At 43.4% G+C, this 24,455-nt stretch overlaps 2 protein-coding genes across 3 annotated transcripts; both read right to left on the bottom strand.

Annotated features, from left to right (window-relative positions):
• Nucleotides 1-3,089: 3,089 nt before the first annotated feature.
• mypn (myopalladin) lies at nt 3,090-19,750 on the bottom strand. Its single transcript, XM_076743928.1, has 21 exons — nt 19,739-19,750; nt 16,932-17,999; nt 12,967-13,142; nt 12,828-12,879; nt 12,264-12,717; nt 12,098-12,172; nt 11,881-12,022; nt 10,741-10,764; nt 10,202-10,318; nt 9,328-10,105; nt 7,516-8,616; nt 6,926-7,058; nt 6,257-6,334; nt 5,059-5,280; nt 4,823-4,972; nt 4,649-4,728; nt 4,289-4,415; nt 3,994-4,201; nt 3,722-3,887; nt 3,470-3,603; nt 3,090-3,372 (listed from the first exon to the last, which is right to left on the bottom strand). The coding sequence occupies exons 2-21, from the start codon at nt 17,996-17,998 to the stop codon at nt 3,194-3,196; spliced, it is 5,463 nt and encodes a 1,820-aa protein (XP_076600043.1). The 5' UTR covers nt 17,999; nt 19,739-19,750; the 3' UTR covers nt 3,090-3,193.
• Nucleotides 19,751-20,441: 691 nt separating this feature from the next.
• cacul1 (CDK2 associated cullin domain 1) lies at nt 20,442-24,011 on the bottom strand. 2 transcript variants are annotated; one of them, XM_076743910.1, is made up of 8 exons: nt 23,542-24,011; nt 23,236-23,362; nt 23,030-23,132; nt 22,848-22,943; nt 22,612-22,714; nt 22,299-22,388; nt 21,872-22,010; nt 20,442-21,797 (listed from the first exon to the last, which is right to left on the bottom strand). In XM_076743910.1, exons 1-8 carry the CDS (start codon nt 23,873-23,875, stop codon nt 21,758-21,760), a joined length of 1,032 nt encoding a protein of 343 aa, XP_076600025.1. In that variant the 5' UTR covers nt 23,876-24,011; the 3' UTR covers nt 20,442-21,757. The 2 variants fall into 2 exon arrangements, with proteins under 2 accessions (XP_076600025.1, XP_076600024.1); XM_076743909.1 differs by having other exon boundaries at nt 20,442-22,010.
• Nucleotides 24,012-24,455: the final 444 nt, after the last annotated feature.

The following is a 24,455-nucleotide window of genomic DNA, read 5'->3' as shown; positions in this document are numbered from 1 at the left end:
GAGAAAATGAGACAGACAGAATAATTTGTCTGTCTGTCCTTCCCATCTGCCAACATTGAATTCTGTAATTCAGGAGGGTGGATCTGAGCACGCACCTCCATGACACACTCTTAAACACCCTGTCACCCAAAGACACACAAAGAACGACCCTTCTTTTGGCCATACTCTGCTTATACTCAACTTTAAAGTCAAACAATGGGTCTCATAGTTGCACTTTGAATCACATTAGATTTTGTGTTTATCTGTGAGAGTATAGAATCTGATTGTTTTCTTATAAACAAATGAAGTCCATTGCTTAAAGTATTTTAATTTTACTTCACTTTATATTTCTATTCCGTTACTTTTTGCAGAGAAATATTGTCATTTTTACTCCAATACGTTAATAATTCAGCTGTAGTTACTGATTTGCACATGCAAAATCATGAGCTAGTAAACTATATGCCCTATACAGTATGTACACTACCAAACAATATACAGCCTCTTTAAGATTAGTTCCATCTTGAGCAGCTAGAAAAATCAAATGCTGTTTATACTTGAATGCACCAATATAACATATAATAGTACATTATCATTTTGTCCTATAAAAAGGAGCCATTCTGCACAATGAGCACTTTTGATACTTCAATACATTTTGAGTAATATTTATGTACTTTTAACTTCAGTAAACTGTGAACACAGGACTTTTAAATCTAATGGAGTACTTTTACACTTGTACTTCAGGGTCTAAATATTTCTTCAACCTCTGCTGCTTCATTTTCTGGTGTCATCCTTTGTCAGGAACAACATGTAGCTCCTGTCACTTTGTATTGACAAGCTCAGAGCTTGGGTGTAGAGGCAGGTTATGAATGATTAATCACCATCAGAGGCCTAGAATAATGCCCGTCTCTGGTAGTGGGTCATGGACACAAGCTGATGCTGTCTGGTCATTTTGGGATGAACTGGTTAGCTGTGCAATTAGGCATATAATCCCATCTACCAGTTGGTTCATTGATTACAGATTGATGTAGTTTGCCAGCTGCTGCTTGTCGTGTCTGAGGGCCTTGTCTCAGACGTGGCCCAGTCCTTCCGTGACTTCCATCCTTTCTTTTTTTTTTTTTATTATTATAACCCCTCACATGATTGGCTGGTCTGAGCACCGGTGGCTGAGCCATGTCCTCTGTCAAAAGCCATATGTCACAACTGAGGAGTGACCCGTCTGCTCTGACAGAGACATGTACCCTCATAAATCCAGCTCTCCTTATGGAGAAATGGAGATTAGGGCTCAAAGCGTATGTTTCAGTACAGGGGAAAGTGTAAGACAGGATTTTCCCTGCATGTGTGGCTTGACTTGATAAATCTCATTATCCTCACAGGATTACTTTAAGAAGAGCTGTGAATCAGCTCATACATCATTTTAATGAGCACAGTGAGACACATCACAAGTGTGCTCATACTTTTGGATTTTTATTGCTGGTTTTGTAACAAACTTTGGGAATCTGGATTTCTGACATTGTTGTGTTGATGCTGCTGTAATGAATTGAATACATGTCGAACAGATTTTGTAACATCCTGGAAATTGGATTAAAAAACAAACAAACAAAACAAAAACAACTGATTCAGAGGCCACAGACATTTACTACTGAGCAACATATACAGCACCCAGTTAACAAGCAGGCCTGGCAGCTGGTCAAATGGGGCTCGGAGTCTAATTAGGTCACGTAAGGTGAATGTAATTTCATGCCTATTTGAATTCTTTTCCCCTCTAATTGGACTGATTAGCGATGCTTAATTGGCTTCTGAGTTTTCCTATTTGTTTTGAATTTGGCACCACTTGAGGCTAATAGGGCTCTGATTACAGCATAGTCAAAACAAGCTCTCAGCAATGACAGCAGAGATTTAGAGTTTAACTCACATTAATATCTGAGTAAACTACCCATTAACCTATTTTAATACATTCTCTGGAAGATTCTGGAAAAGTAATGAAACCTTAACATATGAATCATTTTCACATCATGTACAAAACACTGTGATTTTGCAACAACCACCTGTTCCAGCAAAGTAAATGCACCACTCATTTGAATAAATATAACTTTATTCTGATTAGGACAAAACTATTTTACAATGTGCAACTTTACATCAGTTGAGTATGTGCTTTCAAACTTTTCTTCAATATGTTTTCAAACTGACTTGAATTTGTCTGAATCAAAGTTCAATAATAACCTCTGCAGGACACATTTGACCACAAAAAAGAGACCTCTCCGACAGCTTTTAGTCTACTCTGACTGGTGCCTCTGATAAGACATCTCAAACTGTAGATACAGTCGAGATAAATCTTCAGTACAAAGATGAATGAAATCACCTGAAAGCAAAACAAAAATTCTGTTTGTGTTTCGACTATTGTACTAAAAATGAATGAACTCACCTAACAGCACGTCATTATTATAACTGTGAGCAGCACAGTGTGTTTGTTAAGTTATACATTATTTCATCTTCATCAACCATTGGCATGCATGCACATGAAAAAACATGGTGCAAAATGTGCCCAAATGTGAGCCAGTGATGAACGTCAAGACATGATTTAGTTAAATGTAGAAAGAATCTCATCTTGCCGGAGCCACTTAAATAAACTGATCTAAATGGCACATTCAAATGTCTATTAATACACCATAAGCTGTTTGTGACTATTAATAAACAATAACTTATAACTAAATGTTGTATAAACTTTAAAAGAAACTATTACTATCAGTACGGGTATATATGATTTGCAATAAAAATTAGTGGTGCTAGGACCACTTTGACAAGAGGACTACCAATTAAGAACAGAAGTTATCACCAACATTCAGCAACATCCTGATTATGATGTAGAAAATAAACCTGTCAGAGAACATTATTCAACTCCACTGATGGCTCATGAGCTAAGACTTTTGAGACTGATGAGACTGTCGTTTTTTTTCCTGTACGTGAAACACTTTTCATATGACTGGAGTAAATAGGAATGGTGACAAACCCACTATCAGTGCTGATAGCTTAAACACAATAATTCTTTGCCATTCTATTCTGAATGTATCACTTCAAAAGCATCACACAAATCACATGACAGTCCACTCAGATCATCGCTCTCCTTTTAGCGCTCTACGGTTTTGGCCTCAAGGAGGTCACAGAAGATGTTGGGAGGCCTCTGGGGGTTCACCACGCTGGAGTGTTTGCAGGCCGCTCACAGCTCCTCACTCTCCAGCGTGGCCTCAGGAGGGGAGCTGGAGAAGAGGATGGGGCTGGTGTCCGATGTGGGGAAAGCTGACTTGATGTCAAGCCCCTGGCCTGTCAGAGCTGCATAGCGGCTGCCTGTGCGTGGAGCCTTCTTCATGGATGCAGGGATGCTCTGATGCCACTGTGCTGAAGGTGCAGCAGATAGCTAGTATTACTACTTAGTGCTTAAAATATGGCACATGTTAATGAAGCTGATAAAGACGCAGCTATACAGAATATTAACCATAGATATCCAGCCTGCAGGTGCAGGACACAATTCCAGCTTCGTTTTTTGCTGACACCGTGTACCAGCCAGCATCGTCCTTTGTTGTTGGCTGGATGAGGAGACACACATATCCCGTTGCATCCTGGGTCATGCTGAGATAAACAGATAATGGAGAATTACTCTGAATTCCAATAGAGATCTTTGAACCAATAAAGTTGCTATACATGGTAGTGACACAGCTGCACAGTGAGGTGCAGAAGTCCTACTAACCTGATTCTGTCCTTAGTTTTACAAATGGTTTCATTGTCTTTCTTCCAGAAGATGAGTGGCGGGGGCATACCCACCGCCCGACACTCGAGCCTCACTGGAGTTCCCTCAGGAATACCCATGTTCTGCAGCTTCTCCAAGAACTGGGGAGGGTGCTTCATTTCTTTCTCTAAAGTTGACATGACTTAGATTACTGGAACTTCCAAACAGGACATAGGACATCACATTTAAGTATTCAACTGATTTGTGCAACATAGATTGTATCCACTCCTTACCCACAACTGTCAGTTCTAGACTAAAGGAACTCTGCCCTGCTTTGTTGCTTGCAATGCATGTGTATGTGCCGGCGTCTTTCTGCATCAGAGGATCAATGACCAGAGAATGGATGCCATTCTCCCGCACCAACATCTTGTGGTAAAAGTCTGGATAGATTGGCCTTCCGTTGGCCAACCACATCAGCTCTGGGTTGGGTAGGCCGCTCACCTGGAAGACAAAAAGAAGATGAAAGTAAGGTGAGGCAAAAATGCAGTATTTTCTAGACTGTATTAGATGCCAGGACCTGCTGCCTACCTTACAATCTAGTCTACAAAGTCTTCCCTCGTGAGCCAGCATGTCCCCTGGAGCCTGGAGGAAGTGGGGCCGAAAAAAGCGCTCCTGGGTTTGCTCACTTTCAACTTCCTGTATGCGGGCTCGCACCCTGCAGAATGCAAGGAGGTGAGCAAGGCATGTAATAGAACAGTTTGACATGAATTTTTATTCTAATGTCTGTCTTCGTTGTGACATATGTTAGCATTTTAGACACATTTGATCCCAAAACATCAAAAATATTATTATTGTCAAGGTGGAAAGTCAACACCTGGCTGCTTCCTCATGCTGCAGAGGGATTCTTCTTACCTCTGCACATCACACTGCACACTCAGTCCTGCTCACCTCTGAGAGTGAATAGGTGTCATTCGGGTTCGGGGAGGTCCTGTTTGGACTATCAAATGACCCGAGCAGCTGATTCGCCCCTGATGGTCATTAAATAGCAAGCAGCAAATTAGATTTTGCAGCTGGGGAGAAAGTGTTGACAACATGAACAGGAAGCTGAGTCTGCAGCATTACCTGTGGATTAGCTGCCATGACGGTATAGTTGCCATCATCATCATTGGTCGTGGACTCGATATGTAAAGCACAGGTCCCATCTCCCTCTCTTATCTTCTTGTAATGGACATTCTTCCTTAAGATCTGTTTGCCATCCTTGAACCAGTAAACCTGATAAGCAATGTGAAGGACAGACGTGAGGGATTACAGTGAAAGATCATGCTGTCCTTTGTGCAGCACAGTTGTCGGCCTCTCACCTTTGGAACGGGGATTCCCACTATTTTACATGAGAACGTGACAGGCACGCCTTCCATGGCTCTGAAGTTCTTCAGTTTCTTGTCAAATATGGGCGCAATGCATTTTCCTGATGGGACATCATCGTGCTGCACCTCATCATCCGACTCCTCTACCGGCGTTCGCTCCAAACGGAATTCGATCTCACTCATTAGTCGCTGCTCAAAATTGGACACTTTGTACTCCTGGAAAAGGAAAACCACTACATAAGAGTAATCACACAGTCAAAGTGGCATTGCTGCGTGCACCATCTGTCTTTGTGGCCGCATCAAATTTTCCTGAAAACTGCTGACAACAATAACATGCATATATTGTACAAGGACACTTAACACACATGAGATAAGCAACAAATGCTCTTGGAGGGGTATGCAGTTATCAGGAACATGAGACAACGTGCATCTATTTACCATATAACAACAGTGGTATTAAAGTTACAATCCATAACTCAGATCTCAAAGCAAAAACTGATTGTAACTTTAAACCACTTGATGATACAGCTCATGCAATGACATCTGTCTGACAGTAGCACCCCTGGTTGGTAAAAATATGTTGCTCATCCAACCAAACAAAATAAAGCTGAAGGTAAAACAGGGAACAGAGGAAGATGAATTGTACAGGCCAACTGCAGAGTTGAAAAAGATCATTTCTAGACAGTTAAGCACCATTTTTGATTGATTTTAAGAACCTCTTGATAGCTTTTTCATCTATGTGCTAGCAGAAAGACAAAACGGTATCTACTGTATAAATGTAGGTTTGTGAGCTGAGCTCAGTAAAGTGTTGAGAAGAAGACGGACTCTGTCATGTTTGTCTTGTGGGATAGTCTTAAATGCAAACAGAAAAAAGGGGCTGCAAGCTTCAGAAGGGAAAATGTAAAATGAGTTAACTGATAACTGGAGAATACAACACTACACAACAGTACAGTTGTTACATTTAATTAGTTAAATGGATTTTAACTGTAAAATATGGTTTTTAGATTATTAGTGCAGGTTAAACTGTATATTAGTTAACATAAGCTTGAATGCTTGATTAGAGATATTGATTAACCGTGGTATTTAGATAAGTATATGAGAGTAATCAAAGTTACATAATCTAGGTCTGAAACATTTCAATAACCCATACAGCCTTGAGCAAAGCAGTGCTTGGGACGGGGGATCCTTGTACCTCATCATAGTTAATGACAGTAGCAGGAATGTTTGGTCCAAGGGGTCTGCTCGCTGTTTTCCCCTCAATACTCAGCTTCTATGAGAGGATAGGGATGGATGATGAACACCAACAAAAGACACACATACACGTATACTGATGGAATAACACACAAGCTGTTGTTAGCATGCAGATGTTGTTACGGTACATGGACACGTGACAATGAATGAGTCAATATGAGTGAGTTTATGTCTCTTTTTGAATTGGATTTTTAAAAATCTATTGAGGGCCAGTCATCTTAAAATGAATACATAAGTAGAAAAGCTGGTGACAGTTATCAATATCTAGTATACTTAATCCTTGAAAGTATAAAAAACTACATTACAACAGTTGGTTAGTTAAAACTTTGCGATCGCATCTATTACGTCCATGTCAGCCAACGGATCATTTTTCACATTCTTATTCACACAGTAATCTAATATCTAGAGCAGGGGTGTAATGGAGGCTGAAATCAACTTTATTTTAAAAAAATCTGTTTACCCAAATCTTGTGAAAACATTTTTTTTTGTTTATTCAAGTAGTTGCTGAGTTGAATTGTTATTGTATTGACTCACCATTACATCACTGCAATCTAAGCAGTCAAAAAAGGAGGAATCAATCAGAGTTGCAGAGCTGGAAATGACTTAGTACCTGTTGATGTGCAAAATGTTGAGTATCATCTCTAAATCGAAGCTTTTTCTCGATGTCATGGAGGAGAATTTCTTTGCTTTCACGAATGTCTTCAGCTGACGACAGGCGCACCTTTGGTACGGTCTTTTTTAGCCTGAAGAGACAGAAGGGAAAATATATATGTATGTCAGTTCACTTATCTTATGAGTGTTGTAGTCTGTCAGAGATAATGTTGTCAAGATATCCAGAATTTTAAACTTCAATACAATACTAGCATAAAAAAACTCAATACTCAGTACCTCTTCTGATACTACAGCAAAAAGAAAAAAAATGTTTTAACTGCACACAGTGCTGCTACAGACAAAGTCACTGAACACTTACCAACACATTTGTAATAATGACAATGGTAATGGTTAAAGACCAGTTGATTTTCATCATTGGTATTTCATCTGTGAAGCTTTGGGTTGAAAATCTGATTGTGGACCTGTTTTTTTTTAAAAGCTTTGGTAGTTTTGATACTATCTTAACAGAGACTCTATCGTTTTAAACATGTGGTATTGAAAGTATCAAAATATCTTTACTTTTGACAACTTTAGTCAGAGAGGGCTTACCCTACAGGAGCTCCCCTGGGCAGGCCCATTGAGTTGGTGGGCTGACTCGGAGTCAGGGATGGCAGGACGGAACTCAGGAACGCCACAGGGTTTTGAATGGGGCTGGGGGTTGAGCTGCTGGAGGTGGGAGAGGATGCCTGGGGAGGTGACTGGGCTCGTATGGCGAACGCGCTGCTCAGGAACGATGCTGACCCCGGTGTGGGTGAGGATACAAGGGACGGAGGGCTGGTGGCAGACTTGAGCACCCTTGTGGGGAAAATTCTGGGTGGTGGGGAGAATGGCGGGAGAGTAGGGGAGCTTGCCGTAGAGGAGTTGAGCTCAGCGGCCAGCTCATGGAGCAGAGGGACAGGTGATTCTGTTGGCGAAGGACTCCTGACTGGTGAGAAGGTCTGAGCAACTATGAACTCTTTAGGCCGGGTGTAGTTAAAGGTGTTGGAGGTGGCTGTGAGGTTCATGAGGGAGGCGTGGGTGCTTCTCAGTAGTGGAGCTGGAGATGTGATCTGCTGTAAGGCCGGGGTTGAATATGTAGGGGCTGTACTGAGCTTTGGTGCAGGTGGAGAGAAAAAGTTGGGTGTGGCCTCAGTTCTGGCAAGAGCTGCAGGGGACAGATTGAGGTGGGAGGCATGGATGGTGTTCATCTGGGTTACAGGAGCTGTACTGAAAGGAGGAGCTGTTTTCAGCTGTGGGGCAGGTGGAGGGGAGGTCACCAGTGAGGAAGTCTTGAGCTGAGGAACTGAGGGAGGGGAGCTCAAAGGAGTAGCAGGAGAAGTGTTGAGAAGGGGTGAAAAGGTGGTGGCGAGTGCTGGAGCTGAGCTCAGAGAAGGAGCAGGGGGGGCGGTGGCCGTCACAGGTGCAGAGTGGGGTGTCTGCTGTGGGGGCGCCGTGGTGTTAAGGAAGGGATTTAAAGGTGGTGGATGGGGTTCACGGTACATTCGTGGAGACCACAGTGGACCTTCATGAGCACTTTGGATCTCAGGCTGCATCTGAATCTGCATTGGGGGATGGGACTGAGGCTGGATGTGGGTTTGGGTCTGAGGTTCGGTCTCCTGCTGCTGCTCCATGAGGACCTGGTTGTGCAGAAGCTGGAGCTGGGCTGGGTCCCTGTTGATTAAAGCAAAACCAAAGTTACTACCATAACAAAAAAAAATATGACACTATACATGGTGAAAATGCGAGAGGCTCAGTGTGCTGCTCTCATAAATTAAGTCCATGCAGTAAACCCCAGCAGGAATGAGCCAAAGTCAGCATGAGGAATACCCTGCCCTTTTATGGGCTAGCAACAAGTAGCCGACAAACAAAACTCCGTCCAAGCCTGAGACACTTTCAGCTTTCTTCTAAACAGTTCTCTTTTATTTACCATCAAATTACTGCAAATGTAGTCAAACCTACAATATAGGACAAATTGTCATAAATGTCTTTGTGGTTTAAACCTATGATGCCATGTACAAAAACAAGAGCAAACAACTAATCAAATCATGCAGCAGTTCATTTACAGCATTATCTGAAATATTATATGAACATAAATACATGGAAGTGCACTTACAAATAGAAAATGCCATCCTTTGTTTTAGAAAGCCGGAAGGTCCACATTTGCGGTCCACATGCATTCATTTATGAATTGTCAGTGATTACAGCTGCTGGTTGAGCCAGTGGAGGAGGAACCTCCCACCTCTCAATACAGCCTGTGTAATTCACTTTGATGCAGATCATAAGACGATTTGGATCTACAAAATTTCTTTTCCTCTCACTACACTGCTGCAGGCTGCTGCACAGCTGTGAAATGTTTGAGTCTCATCTACTTGTTTTACTCACAGTTTGGGTTTAGCCCGCACTGGTGGTGGTTCTTTGTTGAGTAACATCTGACTGGTGTCTTCATCAGACTGACTGGAGGGGTCACTTTGCTCATCCTCTTCATCCTCAGGCAGTTTGAAGTGCACACGCAGACCGACTCTGGAGCTGGAGCGGGAGTCTTTGTGGTTCGTTAGGGTGCCTGTCTTTAGGCAGGAGTTAGGAGGGGGGTCAGGGAGGGGCACCACAACGGGGCTCCCATTCTGATGGTTTGAGGTCTCCTTCACTTTAGGGCTCGTGTCAGGAGATGTCACTGAAGGTTTGGACACTTCCTTCTTGGCCGAAGTCTCAAATGCAGAAGGAGAGGTGAAGGGTTTTGGGTATGAGGACACCTGTCCGCTGCTCTGTGGTTCTGGACGTGCTCCACTGGATCCAGGAGGGCCCTGGTGGAGGTAGAAAGGATCTAAGTTGGGGGTGCTGGTGCTGAGAGAGTTGAGACAGGAGCTGCTGCTCAGGCTGGAGGGTTCCAGATTGGGTAGACTGGTGCGGAGAGGGTCTGGACGCAACATGCTAGAGCTGTGGGGGTCCAGGCGGAGGGTGCTGGTGTTTAAGGGGTCCAGGCGTAAGGTGTTAGAGATGAGCGGGTCTAGACGAATGGTGCTGGAGTGGGGCTTGATGCTATTGGTCGCAGTAACCTCTAGATGAGGGTTTATAGTGGGAGCTGATGGGAAAGGTTCTTGGATTTGACTGGGTCCCAGTGTCAAACTGGTGAAAGGCCTCACGTGGTTGCTGCTGCCATTGCCTGATGAGAACCAGAGAGTTAGATATCAGTGATTTCACTTTCATAAGGACACAAGACAGCTGTTGATGTTTTTGTAAAGAGAAACAGAAAAGTTACCTTTGACCCTTAGTGCAGCAGTGCTGGACACGGTTCCATACTTGTTGCTCGCTGTACAAGTAAACATCCCCGAATCCTCTGGAAAGACCTCAGCAATGACCAGAGTGCATATTTCCTCTAGAGGTACAAAAGTCATACTCACATAAACAAGTTGGTTTGGTATGACTGCATCATAATGATTTCTCAACTAGAGAGAGTTATAATACAGTGAGGAAAGATACATGACTTATGTTTCAAATGCCCAGCAGTGAAGTTTCTTTGTGTCACTGGGGCTGAGAGTCTATCTGCAGCTAAAGGCAGGTTGGAGTGATCTGCCATGGCGGTTTGATACAGGATGAGAGACTACCTTATATGGTCCAGAGTCAGGGAAAAGCAGCCCTGGCTTATGTACAGGAGAAGAGCAGAAGCCTTAGCCAAGGACTATAAACACTTCAGCAGAGTAATATGTACACACTGCAGCATCATGCACAGACAAGCAGCTGCTTTGGTGCAGTCAACACTTGTGTTTTTGTCTGGTGAAGACTGAATGAAATCTATACCTGATTCAGCGGGAGATCTGGGTTCTGAAACAGAAACAAGGAGTAAAATCATTACAGAAGTGCAACAGGTGAAGTTATAGTTTAAGAATAAGAAGCACCTCTCTGAGACTCATTATTAGCACTGATCATGCACTACAATCATTTGACGCAAGAAGACTTCAAGAAGTCATCTTTAAAAATGCCTTTAAGAAATGTAGTTAATATATTCAAGCTGCTGAATTCCACAACTACAGAAAACATTCAGAGAGCAACTTCAAATATTTCAATACTCTTTTTTTTCTGACACCATTTACACTTATGCATCCTTTACCTTCAAATCTTTTTCATCTTTTTCATTATCAACATTTTTCAAGTTTTTACAATAAAGAATTTTCTGTCTTTTATGTCTCAGGACATTCTCAGTGGACATGCAGTGGATCTGCAGCAAGCCAGTGACACACGTCACATATATCAGGAACCAATCCTGTCAACCCACGGTTGGGGCTATAGTGAAATGAGGGGTACCAGAGGAGAAGCCAGGTGTAGCTACCTGCTGGTATTTTGCAAGTTTCACTATTTTCAAACCAATGGTGGAGATTTGTTCTGTTTTTGTTGGAAAGTTGCAAAAGAAGAAATGCTGAGCCTTCATTTATTACCAACGGATTCGACAATCAGAGAGCCAAACTTCCGGAGAAACAGAGGTTTGCAGGAAACATTTTGCAAAGCACTGTTCTGAAAATTTGGGAGGTGGGTGGAGATAGAGGCAGGGACTGTGCTAAGTGAAAGCAAAGGTATAGAGATATGTCTATGCCATTTTAAGGCATGAAGGGATTTTTTTCATGGGAACTTCTAAAGATGTAATATTGGTTTCAGGGGTTTAACCAATAATTTGGTTTCATTTATTATAGAGTCACTGTTTTTATTTTCTTGTCTGATCACCAATGGTTTTAAGAAACAAAAAAAGTATATTTTAAGTAGACCCAATTAAATGGACTTATTTAAGATGCAATTCAGTCTATAAATCTTGCATTTCCAGAAACTCCTACTCCAAAGCATGTCCAATGTGGCTGCAGCAAAAATCCAGAAGACACAACTCTCTCAGAAAATACATGGAGACCATTTGCACTTTCAATATATCAGCAGTGAGCAGCAGCAGCTTACTTTTCTGCAGGATCCTGAAATCAGGAGAGTCCTCTATAATTTTTCCCTCTCTGTACCAGTCCACTCGAGGTGACGGCGTCCCTTTAACACGGCACTCTAGCACCACCAGCTGGCCTTCTGACGCAAGGAGGTCCTGCAGGCTCTAGAGGGACAAGACAGGCTGTGTGTTAAATCTAGTAGACAGTAGCAGCGTACATCCTTTTGAGAAGGACTTTACCTTTGTGAATACAGGGGCAGCCATGATAGGTTGCCCGTTCAACCCTTGCAGATAGCTGTGGTTGGAGGTTTGACTCTGAAGATAAACCCACAGCGGACATGTTGGTTAAAACATACAAAACTCATCACTGAACAAAACTCATAGTGGAAAGAAGCAGCTCGTCTACCTCTGCTTGGGGTGTTTGTATTGGAGCTGACAGGCCAGGCAGCACAGACGAGACCACCGAGTTCAAAGGCAATGATGTAGCTATCACTGTAGCTGTCTGCGCTGCCGGCTGTGTGGATATGACTGAGATAGATGGTGACACCTCCTGGGCCTCTGGAAGTTCTGTAACACAGGGTGTCAAGGTAGGAAACACCTGCACAGGTGACACTGTTGTCTCCTCCTCAGCACGGTGTGCTGTGGGTGCCACGGGTGTCTTCGACAGCTCTGGGGCTGGAAGTATGGTGGCTGATGTCTGGACCAGTAGAGGAGGATCTGGGATGATTTGGTTTGTTGGTGGAGAGGAGAGCTGCTCTGCTGGCTCCTCAGCGGCTGCTGCAGGTTCAGTTGATGGAGAGTGTTCCTCGTCTGCAGAGAGAGTTTGGCTCGATGATGGAGGTGAGGATTTCCTTTGCAGCCTTTGAAAACCACAAAAGGAAGAAAGGAATGGTCTCATTTAGTGTTGTAATAAAGTGGCTAAAGGTACATATAAGTATTTTTTTGAAAGGAAAATACAATAATAACTCACTGGGCTACATGTTCAAAGTGCTGTTCTCCCTCAGAATCCGAAGAGGAGGCACCTGTTGGTTTATATAAACAAGTCTTCACACTCCATCACTGACAGTGTTTAACTTAACTGTAGAGATTCAGTAAGAAAGAAACATCACCTTCGACATAGATCTCAGCTGATGTGGAGTCGGTGCCATAGAAATTAGACGCAAAGCAAGAGTAGCGTCCAGTATCTTCCTCGAACGCCTCTGAGATGATCAGAGAATGCAGCTCGCCGTTGGTGATGATTTGAATATCAGGGCTGTTCTCCAGCTCCTTGCCTTCACAAAACCACCTGGAATAACACATACCGCAAACTGCTCAGGACACATACAGCTCAGGACAACTTTGCATCAGAGGCTTCTTCCAGATTAGCCTTAAAGGTAACCTATGGAGCCCAGTCGTAGTGAGCTTCAGTGCACCTGAACATGGCATTTACTTGTATGAAATGGTAACATTCGGGATGCTGCATTAGCATTTTCATGCTGATCATAGGTACAAATGGGTGATAAAGTGTTTCAGTGTCTTGGTTCGGTCGCTGCAGCTTCACTGCTCTCGAACAGGCAGAAAATCTCTAGGCTTAAATTTGGTACATAACTGTGAAGGCCAAAGCATATGACTCGCATTTCGGTACTCATTCAAACCCAAGTGACCCCTCATGCTCAGCATCAGTTATGCTTCTCCACTCATTTATTCAGTATGGGCTTGAGTTGTTTTCCACTTCAGTTACAGTACTGTTATATGACTTAACTGTTATTTCAGTGGGATCTTTTAAGACTCCACCACCCCTGCTTTAGCATTTAAAAACCCATATTTACACAGATCTCTTTTTCCTTCTATTAGCCTTCTGACACTGTTTCTAATAGTACCTCTGGCTTGGTGCCATTCAGTAGAGTTATGCAGGTCAAGAGGAAAATGTTCTGATGAGCAAGACCTATCCATTTCCCTGGAAGAAGCAACAGCAGCGTGCCATGCCAGTTAGGTGGCAGGCCTCAATGCACTGTTGATGTTATGAAGATGAGGAGCACAGAACCATGGATTTAAGGCACCTGGAGTAATGTGATACAGTTAATGAAGAGTGTATGCTCTTTATGATCATTTTTAATGGTATATTAATGAACAAGCTCCCCAGTTTGACTCAAACCTGACACATCAGGCTAACGGTAACAGCAACATTGTAATCTATTATTTTATGCTGTCAAATTATGGATAAATGGGGAAAAAAATCATATTAAAATGAGATAGATGACAAGAAAAACTGCCAACCTAGCTACTATTACGTGCCTGGCATTAGTCCCACTGAACATCTAGCACAGTGGCGTTGCAGTTGGCAACAGTCTATTTTTTCATTGTAAAACTGTAATAGTAAACGTCTAACTTTCCCTGTCCTGACCAGCAGCATATGCAGCAGCCTCTACGTCAAAGTACATCTATTTTGAGCAGATGAGGCTCGATGCTTTATAAAATCCAGCCAATAAACAAACAGGAATGGGGTGATGTGTTACTCTTTGGCAAGACGTCATCATACATTCATAAATCATTTCCAGGATTTTCATCAGGCTGACGAATCACCTACGTGGAACACTTTTTCAATAAATACACAGCTTTAAGCTAAAGATGTTCCAAACTCCAGACATCAAAAAGCAGTTTACATAAAAAAGCAATTCTTCAAAATACAAACTAAGCCTCCTATGGCTTCTCATCAAGTGTGATCTATGGAGGGGAATTCATTTAAGCTTTGGCATTTATAAAGAATCCTGGTGTAGCCTCTGGTTGCAACATGACGCTGCACTAAGGATCTGTTCCCAATACTTGGATACAACACAGACAACACAGGCTAGAACGTGCTGTCAGTGTTCTCCCTGAGCTGAGCGATATCATTTGTAATGACTCAGGGTCTAAGTTGAAAGCATGAGTAGTAGAGGAGCTGGATGATCTGTGAGGCAAAGACCCCACTCGCTGCACCTGTCAGGGCTATTTTCCCTCTGGATTTCAGAACCAAAGAGGAGATTCCCCCTGGAGCCTGGAAGCTCGGACTGGCTGACCCAATCATATACGCAAAATGCTAAACATAGACTAGGAATACACACAACGCTATACCCTGACACACCAGAGACAGTACACCACTGCAAACTGATGGGAAATATGAAACTGACAACTCTACTAACTCCTATCAGTCATGATCACAAACACGATAGCTGCACAGGCAGGAGAAACAAGCACAAACATCACTCTAAAGTCAATGAAAAGAGCTTCATGTTAACAGAATACACAAAATAAGACACACAATGTGAGAGAAGTTACATATTTTAACTAGAAACCGCTGAAACAGAGCTCAGATCTTCAGCCTTTTGTCAGAGACCGAGACCAGAGACAAACCATATAAAGATATCAACCAAGCAATAACTGTATAAATCATCTTACCAAACGCTTCATGCATCTGTCAAGAGCTCAGTCGGTTCCATTATCAGACCCGACTACAGCTCGCTGTGCCAGTCCAGTCTAAAAATGGCAGAGAGCTACATTCTCCTGGAACAAGTACATGTTAGTGGCTCAACAATGTTCAGTGGGACTAACAAGACCATGCCCCCTATAGCCTGACACCTCAGCTTCAATTCAAGATTTTGTTGTCCTGGGAGGGAAACTGAAAGTCCAGCCAGGCTTTTAAAACAATCCTCACAAAACTGCTACAAAAAAGCACCAGACTGCCACTGAGAAGAGTGTAAATCCATAAGTTTTATTAAGATTTATTTTGCTTTAGTGTGATACCAAAGGCGGTGAACTGAATGCAATGAGAGGTTTCATTTCCTCTCATGTGGTGGTACATTTTGACTTTAGATGGTTATGGCATGAATGAGGACGGCACCTCATAGGAATCTGATGGTATTCTTCTTCAGAGTGCCAGAGAGCCTAATGTGATTATGTTTTGTCCCATACATAACTCTGACCACCGGTGAACACACACACCTACACAAACAAACACTGACACCATTCAGGATCAGCTGTTGGCTACCGTCACATGTCACATCAGTCTGGAAGTGCCAAGAAAAAAAGAGCGTCATTCATGTTAGCTCACATTTAGACACACTCGAATTATTCAGGACTGATCTGAGTCTTTAAAACTCTGTATATCTTTAAAACAATGTCTACGCTCAACACTGGGTTGGTTAGGCTGATCAATATTTAAGTGAAGAACTCTGATATATATATATATATTTAAGAAACACCCAAACAACACACTTTAATCCCTTAATGTGGTTATTAAAGAACACCGACCCAGATAAGCCCTGAGTGGAACATTTTACAGATAAACTCATCGGTGCTCTCTGGTGGACAAACTGTCTTTGTCTCTTCTGTGCTGCTGTTTTTTGAGATATATAAGCAGACATAGCTGACAGTACCAATGCATATATGGGAAGTTATTGGATAATCATATTGGGCTCGAGTAACTAAAATTCTTTCATCTGCCAAAGAACACATTCAAAAATGAAGTATTTTTCATAAAATGCACATATTTCAGAAATTGGCCCCTGTGAGTGTTATGCTGTTAGATATTGAATTATTGGGTTACTGATCTTTAATGTGTACATTTTATAGTTAGTTGTACTGTTAAATAACATGTTAAGATAATGTTAAATCCATAAAAATGCATTGCAAATTATAGAACTATTATATGTTTTGTATGAAAAAAATCTGTAAGGTAACAAGCAACTAAAGCTGTCAAATAAATGCTGAGTAAAGAGTAAAACATCCCCTCTGAAACGCAGTGGAGCATAAAATGGGATTATTCAAGTAAAGTACAAATACCCTAAATATATACTGATATACAGTACTTGATGTGACATCCCACCACTGAATAAAACTTCCATTCATTGCTCTGACACTTTACCCCAAACTCTGGTTCCCCGAACAAACAGATCCTCCATGACACTGACACAACCTCACTGGCCTTTCTGCTTTATCAAGCATCGCCTTTTTACAGTGAGACAGAAGTACACTACTTAGCATGATGCAGAATGTCTTCCTGTATCTCCTGCAAACTAAGAAATGATCTAAGATCAGCACTTGTTTGGGTTTTCCTTACCGCACTTCAGGCACAGGGAGTCCTCGTACAATGCAGTCTAATTGGACCTTGCTGCCCTCTGGAACCTCCCTGCTTTTCAGCTTCTGGATGAAATGAGGAGGCTCGCACACAGGCTCCGATGGGTAAGGAGTTTCTGTCAGGGCACAGCTTTCAGCCTCCTCCTCCTCCACCTCCTGGGAAACAGAGTCGTACTGCTGCTCCTCAGTAATCCTGCAGTCCTGAAACTCCACATGCCCAGTCCCAGGGTCCAGCTGGACTTCTGGTTGGTGGCTAACAGCAGGGCTGGGCCTCTCCTTCTCCTCCTCCACCTGCAGGGCAACACGCTCCCTGCTGTCTGGGCTGAAGGGATAAACTGTCCCATCACTCTGGCTCTTGTTCTGGTTCCTACTCCTGTGGGTTTTGCACGTTCTCGGTCGTACGCGTTTGGAGCTGTTGGCCTTGAAGAGAGAGGAGAGCTCTTCAATGAAGTCTGCTGCCTTATTGAGGAATTCCTTCTTGGACTGGGTCTCCACACCGTACGGAGCGTTCCTCCCCGACCTGTTAAAGTCGTTGAATCCTTCACTGGAGTCCCTGCTGTTTCTGATCATGTTTTCCTGCCGTGTGGACGCTTTGAGCATCTTTCTGTCTGATGTGAATGTTGTGTGTGTTGCTGGCAGTTCTTTGAATTCAGGGGCTAGCTGGGTGAAGGGAACAGCCATGGGAACAGATGAGGGTTCAGAGGAAGAAAGCGAGGCTGGGGAGATGTTGGAGGGGGTTAATGGTGTGACCGTGGCCTTAACCTCTGCCCTCTCCTCACGAGACTCATGTCCGATGGCCTGGCGGGCCAGGTTCACACTCTTATCCAGCTCCTCTTGGCTGAGGAAGGCTGAGAGGTCTGGGAATTGGGAATCACTGTGGCCCACAGAGTCCTCAGCCTTGCCTTTGAGTGACCCGTAGATCTGAAGGCGTGAGGAGGAAGCGTCCGAGCGGCTCATCTCGCTGTGGCGCTGCTGGGCCCTGGCCTCGGCCAGGTAGCTCTCTCTTAAGAGCTGAGACAGCGACGGTGGCTGGTCAGTGTTCTCTTGCATGCTGTGGAAATAATCACAAAGTACTCAATTACAACTGATGCACACGCTGAAAAATCCTCTTTACACTTCACTTTCGGGCTGACAGTTTCACAGTCAGCGTGTTTGATCTGACTCATCTAACAATAAGACTTTATGGTGTCTCGTGGTTACTTGCTTTCTTTGGTCACAGCTGCTTTGTCACATGTTAATGCAGTCAGTGGTGTGATCAAGCATTCAGAAGATCACATCTTTCTCAAGAGGTCAAAATCTTTTGGACAAGCAGTTTGTTGAGTTTCGACATTTCCCACAACAGTCCATTATCCCTGCATTAAAGCAAAGTGATGAAGTAACGTGTAAAGTTATCTCAGTGTTCACTGCAACTTTATTTCACTACGCACTGAAGTCAGTGGCTGTCTGCAGCACAGGGCATCAATATAAAAACAAATGGTATGAAAAGCAGTAGAAGTGAAACGATTAGTCAATTCATCAGTAAGTCCAAACAATTTATTGCAACAATGTCATTTTTTTTGTCATCGTCAATGTGAAGATTTACTGCTTTTGTTAGGAAACTAAATAATTTGAGGTTTTGGACTGTTTTTTAAACTACCTATCAAACAAGCAAGACATCCACTTTTTAAAAAAAAAAAATGTTTTCTTATAATTTACAGTACAATTTATCAGTAAATCACCAATAATCACTGATCATTGATTGCAGCCCGAATAAGCAGCAGTAGAAATATACACAACCTGCAGTAATGATGATAAAACATGCATGCTGTTTGTCCAACAGACCTTCAAGTGATTGACTTATGCAGGGATGACTAAGACCTTGTTTTGATGCCTTTACATTCTGACACATACAGCAAAAGTTAATAAAAACACAAGCTGATATGTATCTTAGATATAACTCACCTCCATATTACTCTCAGTGTTAGGTTAAAACAATCTCTTGCGAAATATCTGGTGGAAAGATACAACATGAATGCAGAGACTGGAGTTAAAAGCAGGGGATGTGTGGTAAAAATAGCTTTTTATTTTAGCCTAATTTCAGCCTTGACAGAGTATCGGGTTCATGCACTGATACCAGATCTGATGGGAGACAGGCAGGCTTTTCTGCACCTTAGACCAACACGTATGCACATGACGTTTAGTCTTTGCACAACTTTTTGACACTCGGCATGGGCAAGTTATTGAATACAGACATGAGATAGGGCACACATATGCCACTGACACTCAAATCAGCGCAATTAAGAGACGCACCAATGCCCTTCCAACAGACCGGAGGCTGCAGCTGTTGTGTACATTAATCCTTTGCAAACAGGCTCCAAGCCCACCAAGTCATATCTAATAATAGCGAGGGGTCAGTTTACATGAAGAAAATCAACAAAAAAAAAGAAAAGAAAAAAAGGCAGCAGTCTCTCTCATCCTGTGTGCCCTTGTTATCGTGATTTTGATCAGCCTCAACAATCATTAATCAAATTACACACACAGAAGTATAACCACCAGAAATGGGACACTGCGGCGTGAGATCACACACAGTCACAGCCCACACAGCTGAATGGGCCCCCGGCGACACACAGCACCACACGTTCAGGCAGGTTAATATAATTCAATTAAACATTCACAGAAATAGATTGAAGCCTGTCTGAGGCTCAATGTCAGAGCTTTTCGGAGGCTATACGCAGCATATGAGGCTGATGCCAGAAGACAGTCAACAGGACACTGTGAACAACAATTACATTAGGGGGAGGTGTGTTTTACCTTCAGAATAAACCCAACTGGCCCCTGTGAAGGACTGGTAAATCCTCCTCAGAGTGCACCTGTGCTCAAAGAGGGAGATTCCGGTCTTCTGGTTGCTGCCACCTGGGGAAATCTGGGACACAGGCAGCTGCCCAGCCTTCTCGGTTTTATCGCACAGAGTTAACCTTGGAGTTTACAGGAAAATGTGGAGCCGAGTAGCTAGGGTAACATGTCACCAGCACAAGTAGCGACATTTGTCAGCGCAGTAGTCGTAGGTTATTTTGGGGAGGCCTGGCCCATGTGTCTGGGTGGCGTCCCCGCTCATTGGCCAGGGGGGGCATGCTGTAAAGGGATTCCTCCTCCAGTGGTCCGTCAGAGACCCCCATTCTACAGAATTAGAAGCCCCTTGCTGAGCCTCCCGCACACTAATGTTAACACAGCGTTGATCCATTTCACAGCACTAATGTTGAGTGTGACCCACTGAAAAATGCAGGTGGTGAAACATCTGGTGGATTCAAGGAAAAAGAGATTTCTTTGCAACGTTTCTGAAACAGCATTTGAGCCAAGTGGGATTTTATTCACAGTTGTTTTAAAGTAGAGATGTTTGGAAGCATGTCAGAGAAAAAGTTAGTACATCCAGTGTTTGGCGTCCGCACTGACTTTTCTTCTATTGCTACTTACTGAAGAGAACAAATCTTGAATAGAAACAAAATCATGTGTCTGCCACGATCAATGAAACTGGTTTATTTGAAAGACAATGAGAATCATTTCCATGACGCGCAGAGAGAAACGAGCGAGCCTACGCATTCATCTACACTTAAAACAGTGTAAGACCTTGTATCAACTACCTCTATTCAAGTGAATCACTTCACAAAAATGCATCTGTGACAAAAGCTTGTGCACACTGACTACTATCCGAAGACAAAAGACATTTACATCATGAACAGGCTATACATGTTAGGAACGTTTAATACACAAGTACGCCAAAGTCAGGCCAAACAACGTTTGCATATCATTTGTTTCAGAAAATCCATGAAGCATCGAGTTCAATATATTTACAGTTTAAGGACAATTTAGGTTAAGTTGTCAAACAACTGAAGTTAAAATTAGGAAATTATCAAAAAAAAACCATTGAGTGGTTGTCCAAGCTTTCTAGCAAACAGTGTCATGGCCTACATGGCGATCCCTGCCAATCCTACACGCGAGGCTAAAACAGAGAAGTGATATAAAGTTAGAATTAGACAAACGGGTCAACCAAAGTTCAAAACGTGTTAGTATAAAAAAATGAAATGGCTCAGTGACTCAGACAGCATACAACATTAACGATGTCAGCTCGAATCCAATGCTTTATATATATATATCAAAGAAAAAACAAAAACCAAACAAGTGCTGCAAATCCTCTTTGGCGTAACGGGAAAATACAATCCGGTTTACCAACACAGTAAAGGCAACATGAAGAGAATCATAGCTGAGGTCAATGACTTCGATCCGCTTGCTCTCGTGTCTTTTCACACTCCGCTGGGTTACAGACACAAAGGGTGAAACTGAGGGAGTTGTATTAATATTACATGAACAGTATTATAGCAGCAATAGAAAGTCTTTATTAGCCCAGTCTATCAAAAAAGACACTTCCATGTTAAAGGTTAGGAATGAAATACCCATCATCGGCCTATCCTCGGTGAGGATATCCGATCCGAACAGACACCGTGAAGGCACTCTTCAGATGAGGAGGACGAGAAAAAAAAAAATTCAGGGCACAAAGCAGCATCCCACAAATGCTGAAGCTGGATGCGTCGTAACCACAGAGGAAAGCACCATAATGGAAGTCTGTGTGCTTGTTTTAGTGCAGTGAGATTAAGCTTCTGCCCCTCATCGGGTTCTCTTTGCTGTTCACAGTGTTTTGTGACCTTTGGGTCGAGGGAGACGAAACTGACACATCGCAGACGTGGTATCTAGTGCACAGAGCCGACTTGTGATGAAGATGTGGGAGGCACGCTGATATTTTTTGCAACGAGTCTGGTGATGGCCGCCGCTCTGCTATCAGGAGTCCTCGCTGGCCCGTTTGCGAGACTGGTCACCCCTGGAACACAAAGACACGTCACATCAGGGACTTTAACCGCGACGCGTTTGCATTCAGACTGGGAGAAAACTGACCGTGGAAATCCGTTCATGGAGAGCTCCATCTGTAGCTTCTGGTCATGAGCGGCGTAGTCAGGCAGCAGAGACTCCACAGCAGGAGGGTTGATTTGGGGAATGAAGCCAGAGAAGAGAGCCGGGGCTAACTGGGCCCAATCTGAAGGAGGAAACCAGGCACAGCGCCAGGTAACACTGTTTGCCTCATTTCAGGCAGGAATATGCAGCTCTACCTCTAATCTTTTGTAGCCTAACAAATGTCTTTAGTTTTTTAAGAAAGGAAACTTCTCTTTAGTATTTTATACTGAATGCTGCTCGTCTAATGTGTCTGCTGTAGAGGAGGCAAAATCATTTCATTAGCTCCCAGCAGAGACACACTTAAATGACATTAATGCATACTATATGAGAGCTTTCAGGCAGCAGAGCAGGTCATAGGATCATGGCTCACCTGGTCGGAGGCTGTAGAGGCCTTTAACCACACTGGCCATTGTAGATGGCTGCACTTGAAAGGGCATGGAATGAGCTTTGATGAGAAGAGCTGAAGAAGAAAAAAAACAACACATATTTCAGGCGTTATTTGTGTTAGCGAGGACTGAAGTCTTCTGTAGGTGCAGTTCCCTGTCCTGAATCAAAACCCCTGTTTTTCCAGGAGAGAGGAGAACAGCACAATGGGCTCAGACTAAAATGTGACCTGGATTTGACCAGAGGAAGAAAAAACAAGTCCAGAGGTTCACACTTTTTGAACGAAGCACAACACTCACGCATCAGTGTGTCCACGTGTTTTTCTGCTACATGATCAGCGAACAGCTTCATCAGATCCTCTCTTAGGTCTCTGTTGAGTTTTGACTCGATGTAGAACTTGTTCTGTAAATGGGAAAAAATGACAAAAAAAAGGGAGAAATGAATAGAACAAAGTCATCGGCGGCTGCACAGAAGTGCGAGAGATTTCACTTCAGAGTCCAAGTTCTATGTTGAGACTTCAGAGAAAGATGCCTACCAAGTACATAAACACTGGAACTATACATTGAAGAGAAACTGTGTACTGCGTCAGCGCAACGTTGAAGTTCTCAATGAAGCTCTCAGGTGGACTGGCCTGGAAAACAAGGATACAAGCATTCATCAGCGTTATAGTTTGTGCATGTGCTGCATAAACATCCCCTTGGGTTTGGTCTTGCTTACTTGTAGGTGGGTGGAGACCTGTTGCAGGTGACTTGTTATTTTCAAAGTCAGATCATTGTAGAGCAGCTCAGAGTGCTGCTGACAAACGCACTTGTAGACGTAACTGGGAAATAAAGAAGAGGAGAAACCGAGATGTCGACAAAAATCACACACTGTAGAAAACTGTGGCCCAGCTCAGGTGTGTCTCTTTGGCCATACGGTCTTACCTGTAGATCTGTGCATATGAAACGGAGATGTGGTCTGTGGGATTCTGGATCAGGAGACGGTCAATCGCCTTCTCCAGGTTTGGCCAGTGGTTTTTCCGGTAGTCTTCTACAGCCATTGCATTCAGAACTGAGTGAAAGGAGAAGTGGTTATGTTTTAAGTGACTCTGGTGAAAACCTTCAGGCCTAACAGACCAAGAGTCTCAGTCAGCTGCTGAGAGCATCAGTCAGGCTGCAGCAGGCCGAGCGGCGCGCTGCCTGCGGGACATCAGGCCCTGCTGTCACGGTGTCTGCTTTAAGTCAACTTACGGAACTTGGAAGTAGAATCGAGGGTGAATTTTCCCTCGACAGCGGCTGCCGGAGCCGTGCAGTCGGTCTCGCTGACTTCGCTGCTCTCACTGCCAGAATCCGAGTCCATGAACTTTGACCCTCCGGAGTTGCCGGACCACACTTTTCGTCCTCGGGTCCCCGCTTCTCCTCCCGGCGCCGGTGGACAGACGGGCTGCGGGACCGTTGTTGCATCCGACAACTGGCCACTCAGATACGAGCGGACTTTACTGCTGCTGCTGCTGCTGCTGCTCGCACAATAGTTGTGGTTGTGGTCGTCTTTTATGTTCAAACTGTCATCTTCCATGGCCTCCATTTCCACCACCGTGCCTATATGGAGAGCGTCGCTACATAAACATGTCAGATAACAAAAATAAAAAGAGGATAAAGACAGAAACTGTCAGGCGTCGTCGGCGGTGTCCATCTCGGTTTTGCTGTTGTAAACTGAATTTTTACGACACGTCGTGTCACCAGACAGCCGAGAGCAAGCAGGGAAATGTAGTCCACAGGCTGAGAACACACAAAGAAAGTCGTGAGCCTTATTTATGTGGACCTCATTCAGTCTGACCGTGTACAGCAGACTAATAACTAAATATTAACGAACTGTTCAGACCGACGGGCCTCATATTTAAGGTAAAACTCATCCTCCGCAGTACGCATGCGCCAAACACCAAGCGACAGTTTTCACCCAGACCATACACTATTTTTTTTGTAATATCTTTACACATTGTCCTGTATTGCTCAGAATCCTCTTCTTACAAGAACTTACTCGTCGTCTCTCACAGAAACCCTCCGCATACTTATAAACTCTTTGAAAGCCCAGTTGAATGGAATGAGCTGCAGTAGCAGGGTGAGCCGCTAGGTGTACTCTGTACCAAATAACAGAAATGAGCGGT

This window comes from Chaetodon auriga, chromosome 11 (genome assembly GCF_051107435.1).
Source record: "Chaetodon auriga isolate fChaAug3 chromosome 11, fChaAug3.hap1, whole genome shotgun sequence".
Classification (NCBI taxonomy): domain Eukaryota; kingdom Metazoa; phylum Chordata; class Actinopteri; order Chaetodontiformes; family Chaetodontidae; genus Chaetodon; species Chaetodon auriga.
The sequence above is the reverse complement of the archived record's forward strand: the minus strand, read 5'-3'. Positions and strand labels throughout refer to the sequence as shown.